The 19,523-nt window shown below is 43.6% G+C and overlaps 1 protein-coding gene across 1 annotated transcript in view; it reads left to right on the top strand.

Annotated features, from left to right (window-relative positions):
* LOC114647368 (tumor protein p53-inducible protein 11-like) overlaps positions 1-14,499 on the top strand; it is a 281,141-nt gene extending 266,642 nt beyond the window's left edge. Inside the window, exons 7-8 of the mRNA XM_028796065.2 lie at positions 4,172-4,273; positions 13,572-14,499. Of these exons, the coding sequence (XP_028651898.1) occupies positions 4,172-4,273; positions 13,572-13,705 (236 nt within the window). The 3' untranslated portion in view covers positions 13,706-14,499. The remainder of the gene's footprint in view (positions 1-4,171; positions 4,274-13,571) is intronic.
* Positions 14,500-19,523: the final 5,024 nt, after the last annotated feature.

Below are 19,523 nucleotides of genomic sequence, written 5' to 3'. Positions count from 1 at the left end.
CGTTCTTGGAAGGAACGTTCCGTCAAAGAGACGTTGTGGGAGCAATGGGTGGGATGCCAGTCTATGACAAGAAGAAGCACCTGCCCACCCTGAGCCGATCGAGAGTTGGATTTTGTACTCTGCCTGCAAGAAACAGTCACAGTTTAGATGGTAGGGTGGGCAAAAGAAAGAGTCAAACTATAAAGAATCAGGCCTACCAAAGTAGAGAGGAACATCTGTCGGGAGTCTTAACTGGGAAATCTGCCTGTCTACTCGGTCGTATGGCCTACACTATTCATTACGTGTGCCAGGTGAAAGTGGCTACCCGCTCAGATGCTGGCATGTTGTGCCTTTCCTGGACCCTCCAGGACACAGAGGAGGGGTGCTATAATGTGTGCGTGATCTTGTGCTCTCAGTTACTGAGATACTCTTGAATGCAGGGGTGGGAGGCGGGGTCTCGATGCATCAGGAGGGAAGGCTGCTCTACCGGCCAATGAGATCCTGCAGCATCGTGATTGCATATGTATGAGGTTGCTGATTAGCATACTCCATATATGGAGGTTACAGGGAGGCATCGGAGGCGCCTTCAGGTACTGTACACACAGTTACACGGTGCTTGTGCCTATGGCAGGTTTTATAAATTTGATTTTGGTTTTTGCCGTACACCTTTTCCCGTTTTTTTCGTGTGTTTTTGCGGTCAAATCCAAGCAAACTTTTATACAGGGTGAGCCATAATGAAGTGCCACATTTCTCCAGGTCATTGCTTGAGGTAGAGACAGCCACGTGGGTTGGGGTGGCGGTCCTTTGATCGGCGATCCCTTGTAGTTTTCAGTTGGCCACATGCACACTGTTGCTTTCAATGTCGAAGTCTTCTTCAAAAACAACAAATCCATCATCACTACGCAAGGCGCCTTCCGAATGCACTTCAGCATTCCTCCTAGCGGTGACGTCCCAAATCAGAAAGCAATTCTTCAGTGGGTAGCTAAATTTAGACAGATGGGTACAACATTGAGGCCATCCTAGGACTGTACGAACACCTGAAAACATCCAAGCTGTAAGGGCGTCCATTTTGCAGTCTGCTAGACGTTCAGCACACCTCTGCCTTCGGCATTTCCAATCGTCTTTGATTTTGCACGAGGACCTTCATTTCCATCCATACAAAACGATGGCAGTGCAGCAACTCACTGAGAGAGACGGGGAGAGCCGTAGAGAGTTGTGCGCCAACATTCTGCAAACCGTTCATCGAGATGCCATCGTCATGTGACATCAGCCTCGAGACCCATTTCCATTTGAATGGTTGCATAAATAAGCAAAACTTTCACTATTGGGCTGAAACCAACCCTCGTGATCTTCATCAGAGACCCTCCCGCACAGCGAGCACACGTGTTACGGTTTGGTGCGCTGTTGCAGAATTTGGTATTGTAAGCCCTTACTTTTTTGATTAGGGGAGAGAAACGGTCACCGTCACTTCAGAACGTCACATTGAGATGCAAGAGAACTGGAAGAAATGGATGTGGTGGACGCCTGGAGCGACAGATTATATGGCCTGCACAGAGATCCATGCAAGTTTTGCGGGAGATGTTTCCAGGGAAGCTGATTTCCCTGCGCGGCGATGTCGGGTGGCCTTCACGTTCGCCTGATCTCGCTCCATGTGGTGCTCTCTCAAGTCGAAGGTCTACACACACCAACCTCAAAACCTCGAAGCCCTCAAGGATGCTATTTGCCTTGAAATGGCTGAACGAGTCATGCGAGCATTCAGATATCGTCTCGAGGAGTGTATCGCTAATGATGGCCACCACCTTGAAGACATCATTTTGTAAATAAAGTGAAAAAATATCTATTTGGTATCCCCTTTCTTGTGTCGCAATGAAATTGGTTTTATCTTGTAGTGTTTTTGTAGAATGAACGTTTGAAATGTGGTCCTTTGTTTGAGCTCATCCTGTAAATGAGGCTCCAGCTATCTGTGCAGTGGTGTGGCTGGTCCTCCATCAGATGCCCTTCCACCCTCTTTGGTGTTGTCGTCAGACGTGACCAGCTTGTTCTTTGTATCCTTATCAGGTCGGTTACGCGCATTAGACAGATAGATAGATAGATAGATAGATAGATAGATAGATAGATAGATAGATAGATAGATAGATAGATAGATAGATACTTTATTAATCCCCAAGGGGACATTCACATACTCCAGCAGCAGCATACTGATAAAGAACAATATTAAATTAAAGAGTGATAACAATGCAAGCATACAGACAATAACTTTGTATAATGTTAACGTTTACCCCCCTGGTGGAATTGAAGAGTCACATAGTGTGGTGGAGGAACGATCTCCTCAGTCTGTCAGTGGAGCAGGACGGTGACGGCGTCTGTCGCTGAAGCTGCTCCTCTGTCTGGAGATGATCCTGTTCAGTGGCTCCAGTGGATTCTCCATGATTGACAGGAGTCTGCTCAGCGCCCGTCGCTCTGCCATGGATGTCAAACTGTCCAGCTCCGTGCCTACAATAGAGCCTGCCTTCCTCACCAGGTTGTCCAGGCATGAGGCGTCCCCCTTCTTTATGCTGCCTCCCCAACACACCACCGCGTGGAAGAGGGCGCTCGCCACAACCGTCTGATAGAACATCTGCAGCATCTTATTGCAGATGTTGAAGGACGCCAGCCTTCTAAGGAAGTATAGTCGGCTCTGTCTTGTCTTGCACAGAGCATCAGTATTGGCAGTCCAGCCTAATTTATCATCCAGCTTCACTCCCAGATATTTATAGGTCTGCACCCTCTGCACACAGTCACCTCTGATGATCACGGGGTCCATGAGGGGCCTGGTCCTCCTAAAATCCACCACCAGCTCTTTGGTTTTGCTGGTGTTCAGGTGTAGGTGGTTTGAGTCACACCATTTAACAAAGTCCTTGATTAGGTTCCTATACTCCTTCTCCTGCCCACTCCTGATGTAGCCCATGATAGCAGTGTCGTCAGTGAACTTTTGCACGTGGCAGGACTCCGAGTTGTATTGGAAATCTGATGTATATAGGCTGAACAGGACCAGAGAAAGTACAGTCCACTGTGGTTCTCCTGTGCTGCTGACCACAATGTCAGACCTGCAGTTCCCGAGACGCACATACTGAGGTCTGTCTTTAAGATAGTCCACGATCCATGCCACCAGGTATGAATCTACTCCCATCTCTGTCAGCTTGTCCCTAAGGAGCAGAGGTTGGATGGTGTTGAAGGTGCTTGAGAAGTCCAGAAACATAATTCTTACTGCACCACTGCCTCTGTCCAAGTGGGAGAGGGATCGGTGTAGCATGTAGATGATGGCATCCTCTGCTCCCACCTTCTCCTGGTATGCGAACTGTAGAGGGTCAAGGGTGTGGTGGACCTGTGGCCTCAGGTGGTGAAGCAGCAGCCGTTCCATGGTCTTCATCATGTGTGACATCAGAGCGACAGGCCGGAAGTCGTTCAGCTCACTAGGACGTGATACCTTTGGAACTGGGGTGATGCAAGATGTTTTCCAAAGCCTCGGGACTCTCCCCTGATCCAGGCTCCGGTTGAAGATGTGCTGTAGAGGACTCCCCAGCTCCAACACACAGGCCTTCAGCAGTCGTGGTGATACTCCATCTGGACCCACTGCTTTGCTGGCACGAAGTCTCTTCAGCTCTCTGCTTACCTGGGCTGCTGTAATTCTGGGTGGGGGGGAAACTCTCTCCTATGCTGGTATCAGCAGAAGGATGGGTGGAGAGTGCAGTACTCCGAAGTGAGAGTTGGTTAGGGTGGTCAAACCTGTTAAAGAGGTTGTTCATCTGGTTTTCTCTCTCCACGTCTCTCTCGATGGTGGCACCCCGCTTCGTGCATTAAAAAGGTGCAGCAGCCCCGAGGGACAACACTTTCTACAGGTTCCTCTTCCCATGATTCCTTGTCTCATCCCATCTCCGTGTTGCCCCTTGAATCCCCTCCATGTTCAGTTTGGTCACAAAAGCTTGTTGAAAGTCCACATCGACACCTGTCTGATTGTATCCTTTAGCTCTTCCTCGTAGAATCCCGGCCTCAATTATCCTGCTGGTAAACTTCCAGCAGGTCACCCAAGAGTCAGAAATAACAAACGGCAGCCGTATGGAGCACTTTGGCCCAAGACCCCCTGCTGCGCTCTGCAATTTTCACTTCCCTCTCGAGGTTTATCCGACTCCCCTCCATGTGTTTGTCTCTGCAGGTATTTCCTTAATTATGTGGAACGGGCTGTACACGGCAGAGAAGGTGATAATCCGCTGGACCCTGCTGACAGAGGCCTGCTACTTTGGAATTCAGTTCTTGGGTACGTATTGGGGGTGTCTGGCTATGCAAGTCACAAGTGTGCATGGGCTGAGCCACTGCTGTCACCCCTTAGTCACCAAAGTGTTGGACTGTGAAGCTCAAGGTGGCTGCTACTGCTGCGATCTCACAAAAATGTTCATTTTGCAGAAATGTAGAAGCGCTTTACACCTGCAAATCCCCACTAAACTACAAACAAACACGTCTCATCACAGACGCTTCAAAGTGGAGGCTGCGGGGGGTCCTGAAGTGAACCCAGGATTTAATTATTGCTTTTGAATTACAAACAAATGAAAACAAAACACCTTAAAGGAGTACTCAACCCGAAAATGATATTTTTACAGTATATGATACTTACTGGGCGGCATGGTGGCACAGTGGGTAGCACTACTGCCTCGCAGTTAGGAGACCCGAGTCCTCCCTGCGTGGAGTTTGCATGTCCTCCTTATGTCTGCGTGGGGGTACTCCGGTTTCCTCCCACAGTCCACAGACATGCAGGTTAGGTACATTGGCGATCCTAAATTGGTGTGTGGGTGTGTGTGTGCGCGCCCTGCGGTGAGCTGGCGCCCTGCCCAGGGTTTGTTTCCTGCCTTGCGCCCTGTGTTGGCTGGGATTGGCTCCAGCAGGACCACCGTGACCCTGTAGTTAGGAAATAGTGTGTTGGATAACGGATGGATGTTACTTACTCCATGTGGTTTATAGTAATAGCTGAGAAAATCAAAAATTAATCTGTCTTGGAGAATGGAGATCGCAAAGTTTTGTGTTCAACACTGGACAACAGCAAACAACATAAAAACATCTACAAGAAAAATCTCTCAATTCTCACGTCTCGTAATCCCACATATTTAGTCATCCACTTGCTTCCTCACAACGGGCAAAACTTGCATTTCTTTTGGTAAAATATTAATTAAATACATTTAGAAAATCAGAGCTGTGCACGCAGGGGAGGGGCATTCACGTTAAAGCCAGGATTGTTGACCAATGAATTAAGGGCAGAGGCGGAGACTGTTGAACAATGAATGGAGGCAGGAGTGGGCCTTCACTTCAATGTAATTGCTTTTTCTTCTGTATGTACAGGAATAATTTTCCGAAATAATTCCAAAATTATTTATTTATTTATTTATAAGTTTTATTTATTACACGGAGCTTCAATTGCGTCAAGTTAACGAGTGGAGCGCCTGCTGGAGGACAGGCTTGGTCAACACTGCCATCTGCTGGCTGGGACTGCTATCGTTAATTAGTTAAACTTGTATTCTATTGTTTGCACCAAAACTACCATACTACTAGTAAATAATAATAATAATAGTGTGTTTATATATTTTTGCAGAAATAGCATCAGATCAAAGAAAATGATCTTTTCTGTAATTAAGCACCAGGAATTATTTGCATTTACTTAAAACAAATAATGAAAGCCAAACCAGTACCATCATCTTCATCCATCCATCCATTATTCAACCCGCTATATCCTAACTACAGGGTCACGGGGGTCTGCTGGAGCTAATCCCAGCCAACACAGGGTGCAAGGCAGGAAACAAACCCCGGGCAGGGCGCCAGCCCACCACAGGGCACACACACACTAGGGACAATTTAGAATTGCCAATGTGCCTAACCTGCATGTCTTTTGGACTGTGGGAGGAAACCAGAGCACCCGGAGGAAACCCACGCAGACACGGGGAGAACATGCAAACTCAAAAATTAATCTGTCTTGGAGAATGAAGATTGCAAAGTTTTGCGTTCAACACTGGACAACATCAAAAAACATAAAAACATCTACAAGAAAAATTCTCACGTCCTGTAATCCCACATATTAAGTCATCCACTTGCTTCCTCACAACAGGCAAAACTTGCATTTCTTTTGGTAAAATATTATTAATTAAATACATTTAGAAAATCAGAGCTGTGCACGCAGGGGAGGGGCATTCACATTAAAGCCAGGATTGTTGACCAATGAATGAAGGGCAGCGGCGGAGACTGTTGAACAATGAATGGAGGCAGGGGTGGGTCTTCACTTCAATGTAATTGCTTTTTCTTCTGTATGTACAGGAATAATTTTCCGAAATAATGGCAAAATTATTTATTTAATAATAACTAGCAAAATACCCGCGCTTCGCAGCGGAGAAGTAGTGTGTTAAAGAGGTTATGTAACCATATATATACATAAACATATATACATATATATACATATCTACATATACATATATATATATATATACATACAAATTTACATATATACATATATATATATATATACATATAAATATAGACATCCATATATATATATACATACATACATACATACATTCACATATATATATATATATATATATATATATATATATACACTTATACATACTGTATATATACATATATACATATCTACTTATTGGCTCCTGTATTTAGGATATAGCGGGTTGGATAATGGATGGATGGACATCTGTATGCATAGCCCTATTTGCCTGTTTTCGTTTTTTTTCTTTATTCAGTAATATTTCAGTAAACCCGGAGCTTGTCAGTTCAAATCCTGGTACTGACACCACTGTGTGACCCTGAGGAAGTCACTTCACCTGCCTGTGCTGCAAAAAACAAAAGTAATGTAAGAAATTGTACCTCAGATGTTGCAAGTTGCTGGAATAAAGGCATAAGTAAAATAGATAAATATGTATTACACACATAGGAACTATTCATTTATTTTCAGTTAAGTCATTTGCAGCAAACCTTTATAAATGAGGGTTTCTCCTTTTTAGATAGTGCATTGAGGTTTTCTCTTGGAGAGCTTTTTTCATTTCATTGAAAATTAAAGCAGCAGCTGCCAAAATATGTAGCTTTCTTATTAATTTTTCAACATTGTGTAAAATAAATTTATAAAGTAACATAAAAGGTTTAAATACTGGTTATCCTTTTACACTAAAATATTACTAAAGAGATACAAAAAAAGTAAAATGCATATGTTGTTTTTCTTTAAGGAGATTAAATATTACTGAAGAAAGAAAAAAAAAAACTAAAACAGCCAAATGGGGCTATGCATACGAACTTAAAAGATTTAAATAAAACAGAAATATATACTTTTATTTTTACTTCCTTAACTTGTTGAGGGTGTATCCTGTAGCAAAGCTGTAACTTTTTTTGTGAAAGCCCGTTTCAGTCAATAAGTCTTAAAAAAAAGGTGTAAAGATATTGACAATAAGCTACGCAAACCCACCAAGACATGGAATCGTTTAAGTCAAGTATCATTACATCTTCCTTTCTTAAAGAGAAGTAAGGCAGTACTTATAAGCTTACATATATATATATATATATATATATATATATATATATATATATATATCTATATCCGAAGCTGTGCAAGCACACTCTTGAGAATGCAACGTATAGTTGTACAGGAGAAAAGCAATCTTGCCTGAAATCAATGGCAACCTTTTGTAGGTCTATGAACTTAATTTAAACTTTAGGTTTACACGGTGCTTTCTTTCTGAAGTACCTGCACTCATGAATATGTCTGTATGAATATGGCGAAGTACTGCTTTTAAATTTATATTAAGAAGAAAAGAAAACCTTTTAAAATTGAGGGAAAATATACCAATAACAGTTTGTTAAGGATCTGTTTTTTTTGTGAAGCTGCCTTCACTCAAGTGATCACTTCGAGCTGACTTGCTGGCTAACCATAAGCGTTACCTGGTAGGTAACCACCCATACAATCAGATTGTGAATCAGACTACGAATGCCGTGAATGTAATTACCCCGATCTACATGCTGTCAAAATAAACGAACCACACGCCGTGGCGCAATTTTAGGGGCTTCGCCTCTAGCGCTGACGTCCGAGGTTCGATTCCCGTTAGGGAGTGAAGTGAGTGGCTGGTTACCTACCAGGTAACGCTTATGGTGGCCAGCAAGTGAGGTAACATCAGCCACGGTGCCTTCAGTTGTGAGAAGCAGATCATAGAATGGTTGAAAATAGTTTACTGTCAAATAATGCAAAGAGTACGTGACACGTCTTTCCCCCTTATTCTTGGCTCATCAGGCGTACACATTCACTGCACTCGCTTACGGTAATCGAACCTCGGACGTCAGCGCTAGAGGGGCTTCGCAGCGGTGAAGTATTGCTTTTAAGTTTTAATTAAGAAGAAAGAAAACCTTTTTAAATTAAGTCTTAAAAAGAGGTGTAAAGATATTGACAATAAGCTACACAAACCCACCAAGAAATGCAATCGTTTAAATCAAGGCGCGAGTCGAAAAACACCATCCCATACTATTAGTTAACGATTAACACATTTCTATATGTATTGTAAGCATACAATACAACTGATAATATGTTGCGCTTATTTATCTGGTGTACCGACATTTTTGCGCGTTTAACGTCTGAAATCTAACGTGGTTTGTGCCCTTCAGAATGAAAAGAGTTTGCATTTACCTTTTTAATAAAAGGTGAGCTTTTAAGCCTGAGAAATCACCCCGTAAATGCACACGTTTAATTGCACATATGTTAATATGTATGCTTACACAGTATTAAAAGACACTCAAAAATTAACGTCATTTACCTTCGTTCCCACGTTTGACTCGTGCTGTAAATCTCTTCCTTGTTTTTAGTTCACGTGATTACGTAGGAGGCGTGATGACGTGATACGTGACTCCACCTCCTCCATTAGAGTATATGGACAAAAAACAGGTTCCAGATATGACCATTACGCGTAGAATTTCGAAATGAAACCTGCCTTAACTTTTGTAAGTAAGCTGTAAGGAATGAGCCTGCCAAATTTCAGCCTTCCACCCTACACGGGAAGTTGGAGAATTAGTGATGAGTGAGTCAGTCAGTCAGTCAGTGAGTCAGTGAGGGCTTTGCCTTTTATTAATTAGTACAGATTTACAAAAAAAAATGCAAACAATTTTGCCAATTGTGAGCAAACAAGTGGAGGCCTTAATATGTGGAGTGTGTATTACAAGTAACGTGAGATATTTTCATGGATGGTTTGATATTGTTTGCTCTTGTCCAGCATTGTTGTTCTTAACCTATGTGCTCGATGGGCACTGGCCAGGGGCACACGATATTTCTGATGCCAACGTATGTTTCTGTTTTGCTATCAAAACACGGGCCTCAGAGCACTACTTTGCCCAGGGGGCCTGTGATGCTGGCAAGATGGCCCTGTAATCATGAGAGTAACATTTGTTCTTGGTCATGACTGTAAACATAATGAGGTAAGTAATAAATATACTGTGTATGTGCATATACATAAATATATATATATATATATATATATATATATATATATATATCAATATGTGTAAGTATATATACACACACATACATATGGGAGAACAATATACTGTGGGTATAGAAAAGAATCCCCCCTTTGAAATATTCCCATTTTTTTGCTTTACAGCTTTAAATGTAAACACACAAACTAATATTTTTCCCACCTTTACTTACTCAATGCAATCTCTAACATCCAAGTGAAATATATCACAGCTACAGTTCAGAAGAATTTTAAAAAATCAAAAACAAGACCTACTGAGATTAATAAAGGACCCAACCGCCCCTCCTAAACTCACTCAGGTGTCAGTGCCCACCATTTCCACTGCGGTTACTGGCTTCCTTCCACCTGTGCTCAATTGTAATCTGTGTGATTAGTGAAGCTGTTCCTGATCCATTCATTCCCTTGCTTGGTTGTCAACTGACTGTGGGTTGCAAGTCACTTTCAAAAGATCTTGGGGATAGAGTTTTGGACAGACAGAAGGCAGGAGATGGAGACAACACCATCTCAGAGGCTTTATCAACCCCAAGGAGCTCAGTAAATTCCATCATAAAGAAGTGGCAAGTGTTTGGTACTACTAGGACCTTCCCTGGATCCTGCAAACTGGATGGAAGAGCAAGGAGGAAGAGAGACTACCAAGGGGCCAATGGCCACTTTGATGGAGTTACAGGATTTGATGGCAAAGAGTGGTCATTAATGGTGTGCATGTGACAACAATTTCACAAGCGCTCCACCATCGTGGCTTGTTCAGGAGGGTCGCACTTCTCAAGAAAGGCCACATTAAGGCTCGTTTGAGCTTTGCCAGAATGCACCTTGAAGATTCTGATGCCAAGTGGAAAAAGGTCTTATGGTCAGATGAGAGCAAAATCGAAGTATTCGGCCTCAATACCAAACGGTACACCAATGCAGCTCACCATCCACAACACACCATACCTACAGTAAAGCATGGAGACGACATCATCCTGTTGTGGGGGGCCTGGGGTTCTTGTTAGGGTAGAAGGAAAATGGATGGGGCAAAATACCGTCAACTTCTTAAGGAAAACCTGCCACCCTCTGCCAGAAACTTGAAGATGGGCAGAATGTTCATCTTTCAACACGACAACGACCCGAAGCACACATCAAAATTGACCACACAGTGGCTGAAGGAGAAAAAAGTGAATGTCCTCGTGTGGCCTGTCAGAACCCAGACCTAAATCACACTGAAAATCTGTGAAAAGATCTGAAGATAGCAGACCACCAACACTCAGCATTCAATTTAACCGAACTTGAACAGTTCTGTGAAGAAGAGTGGGGGGCAAATATTGATAGAGAATCTAGGTGTGCAAAGCTGATAGAGAAGAATCCCAACAGACTCAAGGCTGTCATTAAAGCAAAAGGGGGGGTCAACAAAATATTGACATGGTGGGGTCCTTTATTAATCCCAGTAGGTCTTGTTTTTGATTTTTTTATAATTTTTCTGAACTGTAGCTGTGATATCTTTCACTTGGATGTTAGAGATTGCATTGAATAAGTAAAGCTGGAAAAAATATTTTTTGTGTGTGTTTTCATTTAAGGCTGTAAAGCAAAAAAATGTGAATATTTCAAAGGGGGGATTCTTTTCTTTATCCACTGTATAACAGCTTAAAGGGATACTCAACCCTATATACCCCTCAACCCTATATGTATGCTGTACTGTATATATTTAAGTTTACATATACTGTGTTGATACAAATATATATATATATATATATATATATATATATATATATATATATATATATATATATATATATATATAATATACAAATATAAAATATAATATTTGGGTTGAGTATCCCTGTATCTGCGGTTGTATTTTGTTCTCTCGTGTTTATAACTTAAATCCCGGGTTCACGTCAGGGACACACTGTAGTGGCACAGCCTTTACTTTTGAGTCAATACGTTCTCTTGTAATGAGATGCAGTTGCGCTTTAATTTGGATTTGCGGGTGTGAAGTGACGAGCGCGGAGCATAAATTGCCTTCCATCTGTAAGTAAAATGCAATTCTCGAGTTTTATTTATTACACGGAGCTTCAATTGCGTCAAGTTAACGAGTTGAGCGCCTGCTGGAGGACAGGCTTGGTCAACACTGCCATCTGCTGGCTGGGACTGCTATCGTTAATTATTTAAACTTGTATTCTATTGTTTGCACCAAAGCTACCATACTACTACTAAATAATAATAATAATAGTGTGTTTATATATTTTTGCAGAAGTAGCACCAGATCGAAGAAAATGATCTTTTCTGTAATTAAGCACCAGGAATTATTTGCATTCACTTAAAACAAATAATGAAAGCCAAACCAGTACCATCATCATCATCATCATCCATCCATCCATCCATCCATTATCCAACCTGCTGTATCCTAACTATAGGGTCACGGGGGTCTGCTGGAGCCAATCCCAGCCAACACAGGGCGCAAGGCAGGAAACAAACCATGGGCAGGGCGCCAGCCCACCGCAGGGCACACACACACACACACACCTAGCACACACTAGGGACAATTTAGAATTGCCAGTGCACCTAACCTGCATGTCTTTGGACTGTGGGAGGAAACCAGAGCACCCGGAGGAAACCCACGCAGACACGGGGAGAACTCCACGCAGGGAGGACCCGGGAAGCGAACCCGGGTCTCCTAACTGCAAGGCAGCAGCGCTATCCACTGTGCCACTGTGCCGCCCATCATCATCTTTTTTTTATTTAAATTATTATTGTCTCTAGTCTAGTTTGACAAGTCACATGAGCTGTGAGCGGGCATGGTCTCTGGGGCCCCTATTGAAATGTCCAGCCTGCCAAGTCACCTGCTTTTTCCAACAGATCAGACCTTCATGTGCCATCATGACCAGGGCAAGGGGGGGTTCCCGATATCCCCCCTCGCTTGATGAAATGTGGTAAATCTTAAGTGTTGAAATGACTAATGGGGGGAACCCACTAAAGGGAGCAATGCAATCCTTCCTCAGCAAAATGATGAAGGTTGAAAACCCCCCACCACTCCCCACCACAACTTCTTGATGAAATGAAGTAGACTCCAAGTATCCTAATGATAAAGGGAGACCCCACTTGATGAAATGATTAAATCTTCATGTGCTGGCATGACCAGGGAGCCCCCACCCCACTTGATAAAATGATGTAGGGGGAACCCCACTTGCTTAATTGATCAAATCTTTCTGTACCCAAATGACCAAGAGGGACCCCACTTAATGAAATGATCAAATCTTCATGTGCCAACATGACCAAGGCAGGAGGGGATTCCCCCTTCACTTGACGAAACGTTATAAATCCTAAATGTTGAAATGAGCAAAGGGGGAACCCACTTGAGGAAACAATACAACCTTTATGTGCCAAAGTGATCAAGGGTGACCCCCCCCCCCCCCCAACTGAGTGATGAAATGATAAATGATGTAGACTCACAAGTGTCAGAATGATCAAAGGGGGCCCTGCTTGATGAAATGAGCAAATCTCAATGTGACCCCCCCCCCCCCCCCCCCCCCCTGCTTGATGAAATGTTATAAATCCCAAGGGTTCAAATGACCACTTTATGAAACAATGTAGACTCTGAATGTTGAAACGGCAAAAGGAGGCCCCATATAATGAAGTGATTGAACTTTCTTGTGCAATCATGGCCAATTAGTCTAATCTTCATACGCTAACATGGCTATGGGGGACCCCACTGCCCCAGACTTGATAAAACGATTGAGTCTCCACATGCAGAACATGAGAGTGGGAAATACCGTTCAGTGTTAAATTACCGAGTGTCAGTGCACCGCATTGTTAAAAGTATAATCAGCATTCTATAAAAGAGATGGTCACCCAGGGGGTCTGTGGGGGTCTTAATCCAGGCTTCGGTCTTGCATAGAGGAGCCATGCAGATTTTTGCCACTGGCCTCTCCTTGAAATTGGATAGTCCGTAAAAAAATGTTGTGTGTGGCACACGGCGAAAACCCATCCCTTAATGATGATTACACGTTGCTCCTTCTGAAAGGCGCTATATAAGATTCCACCCACCTAAGTCTGTTCTTGTTGTGTTCCTTCCCACAGTGACGGCGATCACGCTGGTGGAGAACGGCTCGGTGTCTAACGGCGCTCTGCTCCTCATCTCCAGCAGAGTCCTCTTCATCATCATCAGCCTGTCTTACTACTACCAGTTGGGGCGTCGCCCCAAGAAGATTTAAAAGAAGAACTGGGGGGGGGGCGGTTATGGGTGGGGGGTTCAAATATGGGGGGCTAGTCGGCTAGCCAGCCGTCATCCTGGGAGCGATGGGTAGCTAAGCTATGGATGCTGTTGGCTGGGTGCAAGTGGGCACAATCGGGGTAACCTTGGAGTGGGGGGGGGTATGAGGGGTGTTGGGGGGGGGGAGGTTTAGGTAAACTCGTCTGGAATAGCAGGAGCAGGACTCGTGATGTTTATACGTCAAGTGTGCACCTTCATCCGTTCCGTCTCACTTCTCCTTTCGTTCTTCCAGTTTTCACTCAAGTTGTGATTTCAGGTTTTTGTCCACTCAGCGTTCGTTTCTCAGGAGAACTTTTGACCAAACAAACACTTTTGTGGCCGCAGTCCGGGCCAGTAGCGCCATAGCCCGGACAGAAGTGTGTGTGGGGGCTCTGGTTGGATAAATCAACCCTGCAGAGTAGCAGTTGGCCAGCAGGTGGCGCTAAACGCACATTAGGAGTCCATTCACTGGGCTCTTTGCATCCGGGCGTATCGCTGCACTTCTTGTATTTCTTTCTTATGATGCTGATGTGTTGGCCAGAGATGTGCTTATTAATGGGTGGGCTTAGTACTTTAAGTACCCCCTCTCTTTAAAAAAAGAAAAAAAAATGGGGTTGACAGTTGATGAGCAGATGCTGGATAAGGAGGACGTCACAGATGGGAGTTGATTATGATGGTCAAGCTACAGTGCCAGCGTCTGGGCATATGCCTCCAGGGCAATCTGACCAGCAGACCCTACAAGAAAACAACATACAAATTAAAAAAAAGGAACCATTTTGTGGTTTGTGTCTGAGCAGCAGAAATAGACAAAGGCCTGACGTGTTGTTTCCAAAGGGTCTTCCAGGTCCGGTTTAAACAGTTGGGCGGCGTCTTTCCCATTCATTCAGTCCAATGTGAGCAATCAACCCACCTACCTGTAAAAACATCAGGGCTGGGCAGGTCTGCCATTGCCATTTTCTGGTGCTACTCTGCAATGAGCAGGAGTAACCAGCAGAGGGCGCCAGAATCAACGGGGAGAAGCTTTTCATGTTTAACTAAAATGGACGAGTGTAGCTGAGCTGCTACTCTTCATGAGAGCGACCAGGCTTTGGGCGAGCAGCTGGCTGGAAGTTTTGGTTAGGGGGGGGGGGGCATGACAAGGGAGGGGTGGGGGTCTTGTTTTTATTTTTTACTCTCAGCTTTCGATGCCTGCATTCATCTATTTATTGTATTGTTTTGGGTTGAATGGTTCGCTCTTTGTTCGATGTTACACATTATATTTCAATAAAATGTCATTATGTGCACTGTATTTTTATTTGACCAATACTATTTATTAATAAAATAATAATAAAGCAACACGGATTGTGTTTTGTGCCTCTGAAATGCACACCATTTCAGGATGCGCCCCCCCCCCCCCCCCATCCCTAATAAACCTCCACCGTAACCCCCTTGACCCCCCACATCCTGCACTGGGTTTGTATCAGTTCTGTGTGTGAAATAGAATAGGGGGGTTAGGGGGTCCCAGATATGAAATCCCTGTTTATTTGTGGTGTTGTATGAGGAAGTCGGGAGTGGCAGAGAAGTACGTAAGAGTGGTACAGGATATGAACGAGGGGAGTGTGACAGTGGTGGGGTCTGCGGTGGGAGTGACGGAGGTGGGATTACATCAGGGATCAGCTCTGAGCCCTTTCTTATTTGCAATGGTGATGGACAAGTTGACAGACGAGATTAGACAGGAGTCCCCGTGGACTGTGATGTTTGCTGATGACATTGTGATCTGCAGGTTTAGGAGACACTGGAGAGGTGGAGATATGAGAGGAGAGGAATGAAGGTCAGTAGGACTACCAAGACAGAATGCATGTGTGTGAATGAGAGGGAGGTCAGTGGAATGGTGAAGATGAGGGGAGTAGAGTTGGCGAAGGTGGAGGAGTTTAAATACTTGGGATCAACAGTACAGAGTAATGGGAAGTGTGGAAGAGAAGTGAAGAAGAGAGTGCAGGCAGAGTGGAGTGGGTGGAGAAGAGTGACAGGAGTGATTTGTGACAGACGGGTATCAGCAAGCGTGACAGGGAAGGTCTACAGGACGGTAGTGAGCCCAGCTATGTTATATGGGCTGGCACAGGCAACAGAGCTGGAGGTGGCAGAGTTAAAGATGCTAAGATTTCCATTGGGTATGACGAGGATGGACAGGATTAGAAATGAGGACATTAGAGGGTCAGTTCAGGTTGGACGGTTGGGAGACAAACTCAGAGAGGCGAGATTGCATTGGTTTGGACATGTGCAGAGGAGAGTTGCAGGGTATATTGGGAGAAGGATGCTAAGGATAGAGCTAAGCGGAGGTTTATGGATGTGATGAGAGAGGACATGCAGGTGATGGGTGTAACAGAGCAAGATGATGAGGACGGAAAGATATGGAAGAAGATGATCTGCTGTGGCGACTCCTAATGGGAGCAGTTGAAACAAGAAGAAAAAGATTCCAGAGGGAGATGGGTTATAGAAACAGAAGATGCACAGAAGGGGAGAGCAGAATGAAGCCGTGAACACACAAGCTGAGTCACCCGGTCAAGGCAGAAACCCACTTTCTTCAAAATCTCCATGGGGGGCATTTCTGGAGGTCTCCTTTGGGGGAAAAAAAAATGTTCCTACACCATTAAACTCTCCAATAAGACCCCCCCCCCCCCCCACCCCCCTCCAAGTCTGGTCCCGGTGATTCCTTTGATCCCAAGGACTTTGTACACCATGAAGACTTTTGAAAAGGGTGGTCCTGCCTTCAGAACACTGAGACCCTCTGCAGGCTCACACTCTCATCTAAGAGCCCCACAGAAAGAAAGAGAGAGACGACTTCCACTTGGACAAAGTCGGTACCCCAGTTTAATTTTTTCCAGGGTGTTTAACGGCATTCTCACCCATCAAGAAAGCTCAAGGTGTTGAATCTTGATGCCCCTCTGCTCGCCCAGTCTCCTGGATCATGGAACACCTGACCGACAGACAGCAGGGGCTGTGTGTCAGAAATGGGGGTGTGTAGCACTGGAGCCCCTCGGTGTACTGTCCTGTCTCCCTTCCTGGTCACCCCACTACACAACAGACGTCCAGCACAATACCAGCGCTTGCCCACCTGCAGAAATGTTCAGATGACTCCTCCATCATGGGCTGCATTAACCATGGAGACAAGGCGAAGTACATGAAGGGTGTGGAGGACTTCGTCAGGTGGTGCAGAGACAACAACTTACAGCTCTGACAACGGAGCTGATGGTGGGCTTTAGGCGTGGCAAAGAGACTCTGAGACCACCACTCACCATTCAAGTGGTCCCTGGGTGTCTGCATCAACAGCAAACTGGACTGGTCTGACCACACGGGGGCGCCGGACAAGAAGGACCAGAGCAGGCTGGACTTGCTGAGGAGACTCTCGGGACATTTGATGTGTGAAGCAAAGCTGCTGGAAATGTTCTGCCAGTCCATAGTAGCCAGTGTGGTGCTCTGCGCTAGGGTCTCACTTGAGCTCAAAAGACGCACAGACTTCTCAGGAACGCCATCCTGTGCCATCACAGAGCCAACCCTGGGCACACTGGAGCTGTGAAAAGAGCAAAACTGGATGCCATCATGAAAAATCCCCTCCAGTAGGCGCACCCCACCTCTCTCTCTCAGTTCACTTTCAGCCATGGGCTCATAGCACCACAGTGGGCTAAGAAATGCCTTTGGGGGTCTTTTCTGCCCACCGCTAATCAGGCACTGGAGTGCCTTCTCCCAACATTCCAGGCTAAACGCCTTTAAGACCTACGTTTATTAGTGGTCTGTCTATTGAGTGTTTGTCCTGTGAATTTGTTTCTTTCTATCTGTTTGAAATGTCTAAAGTTAACAAACAAAAAAAGGGAAGATCGTGTTGTGATTTTGATGATATGATACTGGTTATTGTGATTAGCGATATTGACGCGTTAACAGGCTTTATTGTGGCAATTCTGAGTCGAATCGTTTAAAATAAAAGAGTTTCCTTCATGCAGCGGAGACGTCAGTGACACCTCCTGCTTAACATGCCAGGCAGCCCATTATTAGGGCTTATTGGGAAGACTAATGTTTGTTAATGTGACTAATAAGTCCATTGGCATGGATCCTGGCATCATGTGAACAAAAATCGAATTGGTATTGGGGCCCGGGAAGGTTTAAAAGTTATTGTGAAATTCTGTTATTGGAAATTATGTGTTCAAATTATGAAAAATTCACTTCACAAAGGGTCTTTCGGGGACAGATTATCTTAACAAAGCAGAAGAAACCTTTACATAGATACATATGAAAGGCCCTATATAATTTAAAGATATTACAGGCACTAAATGATAGAGGGATAGGCTGTCAGACACAGATGAATAGGTATGAAAGGCACTATATGATAGATAGACAGATATGAAAGGCACTAAATAATAGATATGAAAGGCACTATATAATAGATATATAGATGTGAAGGCACTATATAATATATAGATGTGAAAGGCACTACATGATAGATAGATAGATAGATGTGAAAGGCACTATGTAATAGAGAGAGACAGATAGAAATGAAGGCACTATATAATAGAGAGAGATAGATAGAAATGAAAGGCATTATATAATAGATAGATATATAGATGTGTAAGGCACTATATAATAGATAGAGAGACAAATAGATATTAAAATCACTAAATAATAGATAGATACGAAAGGCATTACCTGTATATAATAGAAAGATAGACAGAGAGATATGAAAGACACTATATGATAGATACATAGATAGATATGAAAGGCACTAAATAATAGATAGATATATAGATGTGTAAGGCACTATATGATAGATTGATTGATATGAAAGGCACTATATGATAGGTAGATATTAAAGGCACTAAATAATAGATATATAGATATGAAAGGCACTATATGATAGATAGATAGACAGATAGATTGATAGATAGATAGAGAGATATTAAAGGCACTAAATAATCGATAGATATGAAAGGCACTATATGATAGATAGATAGAAAGATAGATAGATAGATAGATACATAGATAGATGTGAAAGGCACTATATACAGTAATAGATAGATATACAGATGTGAAAGGCACTATATAATAGAAAGATAGATAGATATGAAAGGCACTATATAATGGATAGATAGATACAGTAGATATGAAAGGCACTATATGATAGATAGAGAGATATTAAAGGCACTAAATAATTGATAGATATGAAAGGCACTATATGATAGATTGATAGATAGAGAGATGTGAAAGGCACTATATACAGTAATAGATAGATATATATATGTGAAGGCACTATATAATAGATAGATAGATATGAAAGGCACTATATGATAGATAGATATCACAGGCACTAAATAATAAGATACATAGGTATGAAAGACACTATATAATAGAAAGATAGATATGAAAGGCACTATATAATGGATAGATAGATACAGTAGATATGAAAGGCACTATATGATAGATAGATACATAGATAGATGTGATAAGCACTATATAATAGATAGTGAAAGGCTCTTTAACCAGCTTGGGGGTCAAGCCTATAACTTGGACAAAAAGGATAGCAGGGCATTTCCCTGTGGCACTACAGTTCCCAGCATGCTCTGCATGTGTCCATATAGGTGAAGTAGCCCAGGGATGCTGCCATCTAGTGTCTCGAGTTGACTGAATAATTCACATTGGTTGCCTCCCTGTCCTTTCAGCATTCTGTCTCCCCATCCAGGTAAGGATCCTCCTCTAGGCCCCTCTGTGACACCAGCGTCTCCACTGTGGTCTTGGCACCTTCTGCCAGTGTC

Source organism: Erpetoichthys calabaricus, chromosome 2, assembly GCF_900747795.2.
Source record: "Erpetoichthys calabaricus chromosome 2, fErpCal1.3, whole genome shotgun sequence".
In the NCBI taxonomy this organism is placed as follows: domain Eukaryota; kingdom Metazoa; phylum Chordata; class Cladistia; order Polypteriformes; family Polypteridae; genus Erpetoichthys; species Erpetoichthys calabaricus.
The sequence above is the reverse complement of the archived record's forward strand: the minus strand, read 5'-3'. Positions and strand labels throughout refer to the sequence as shown.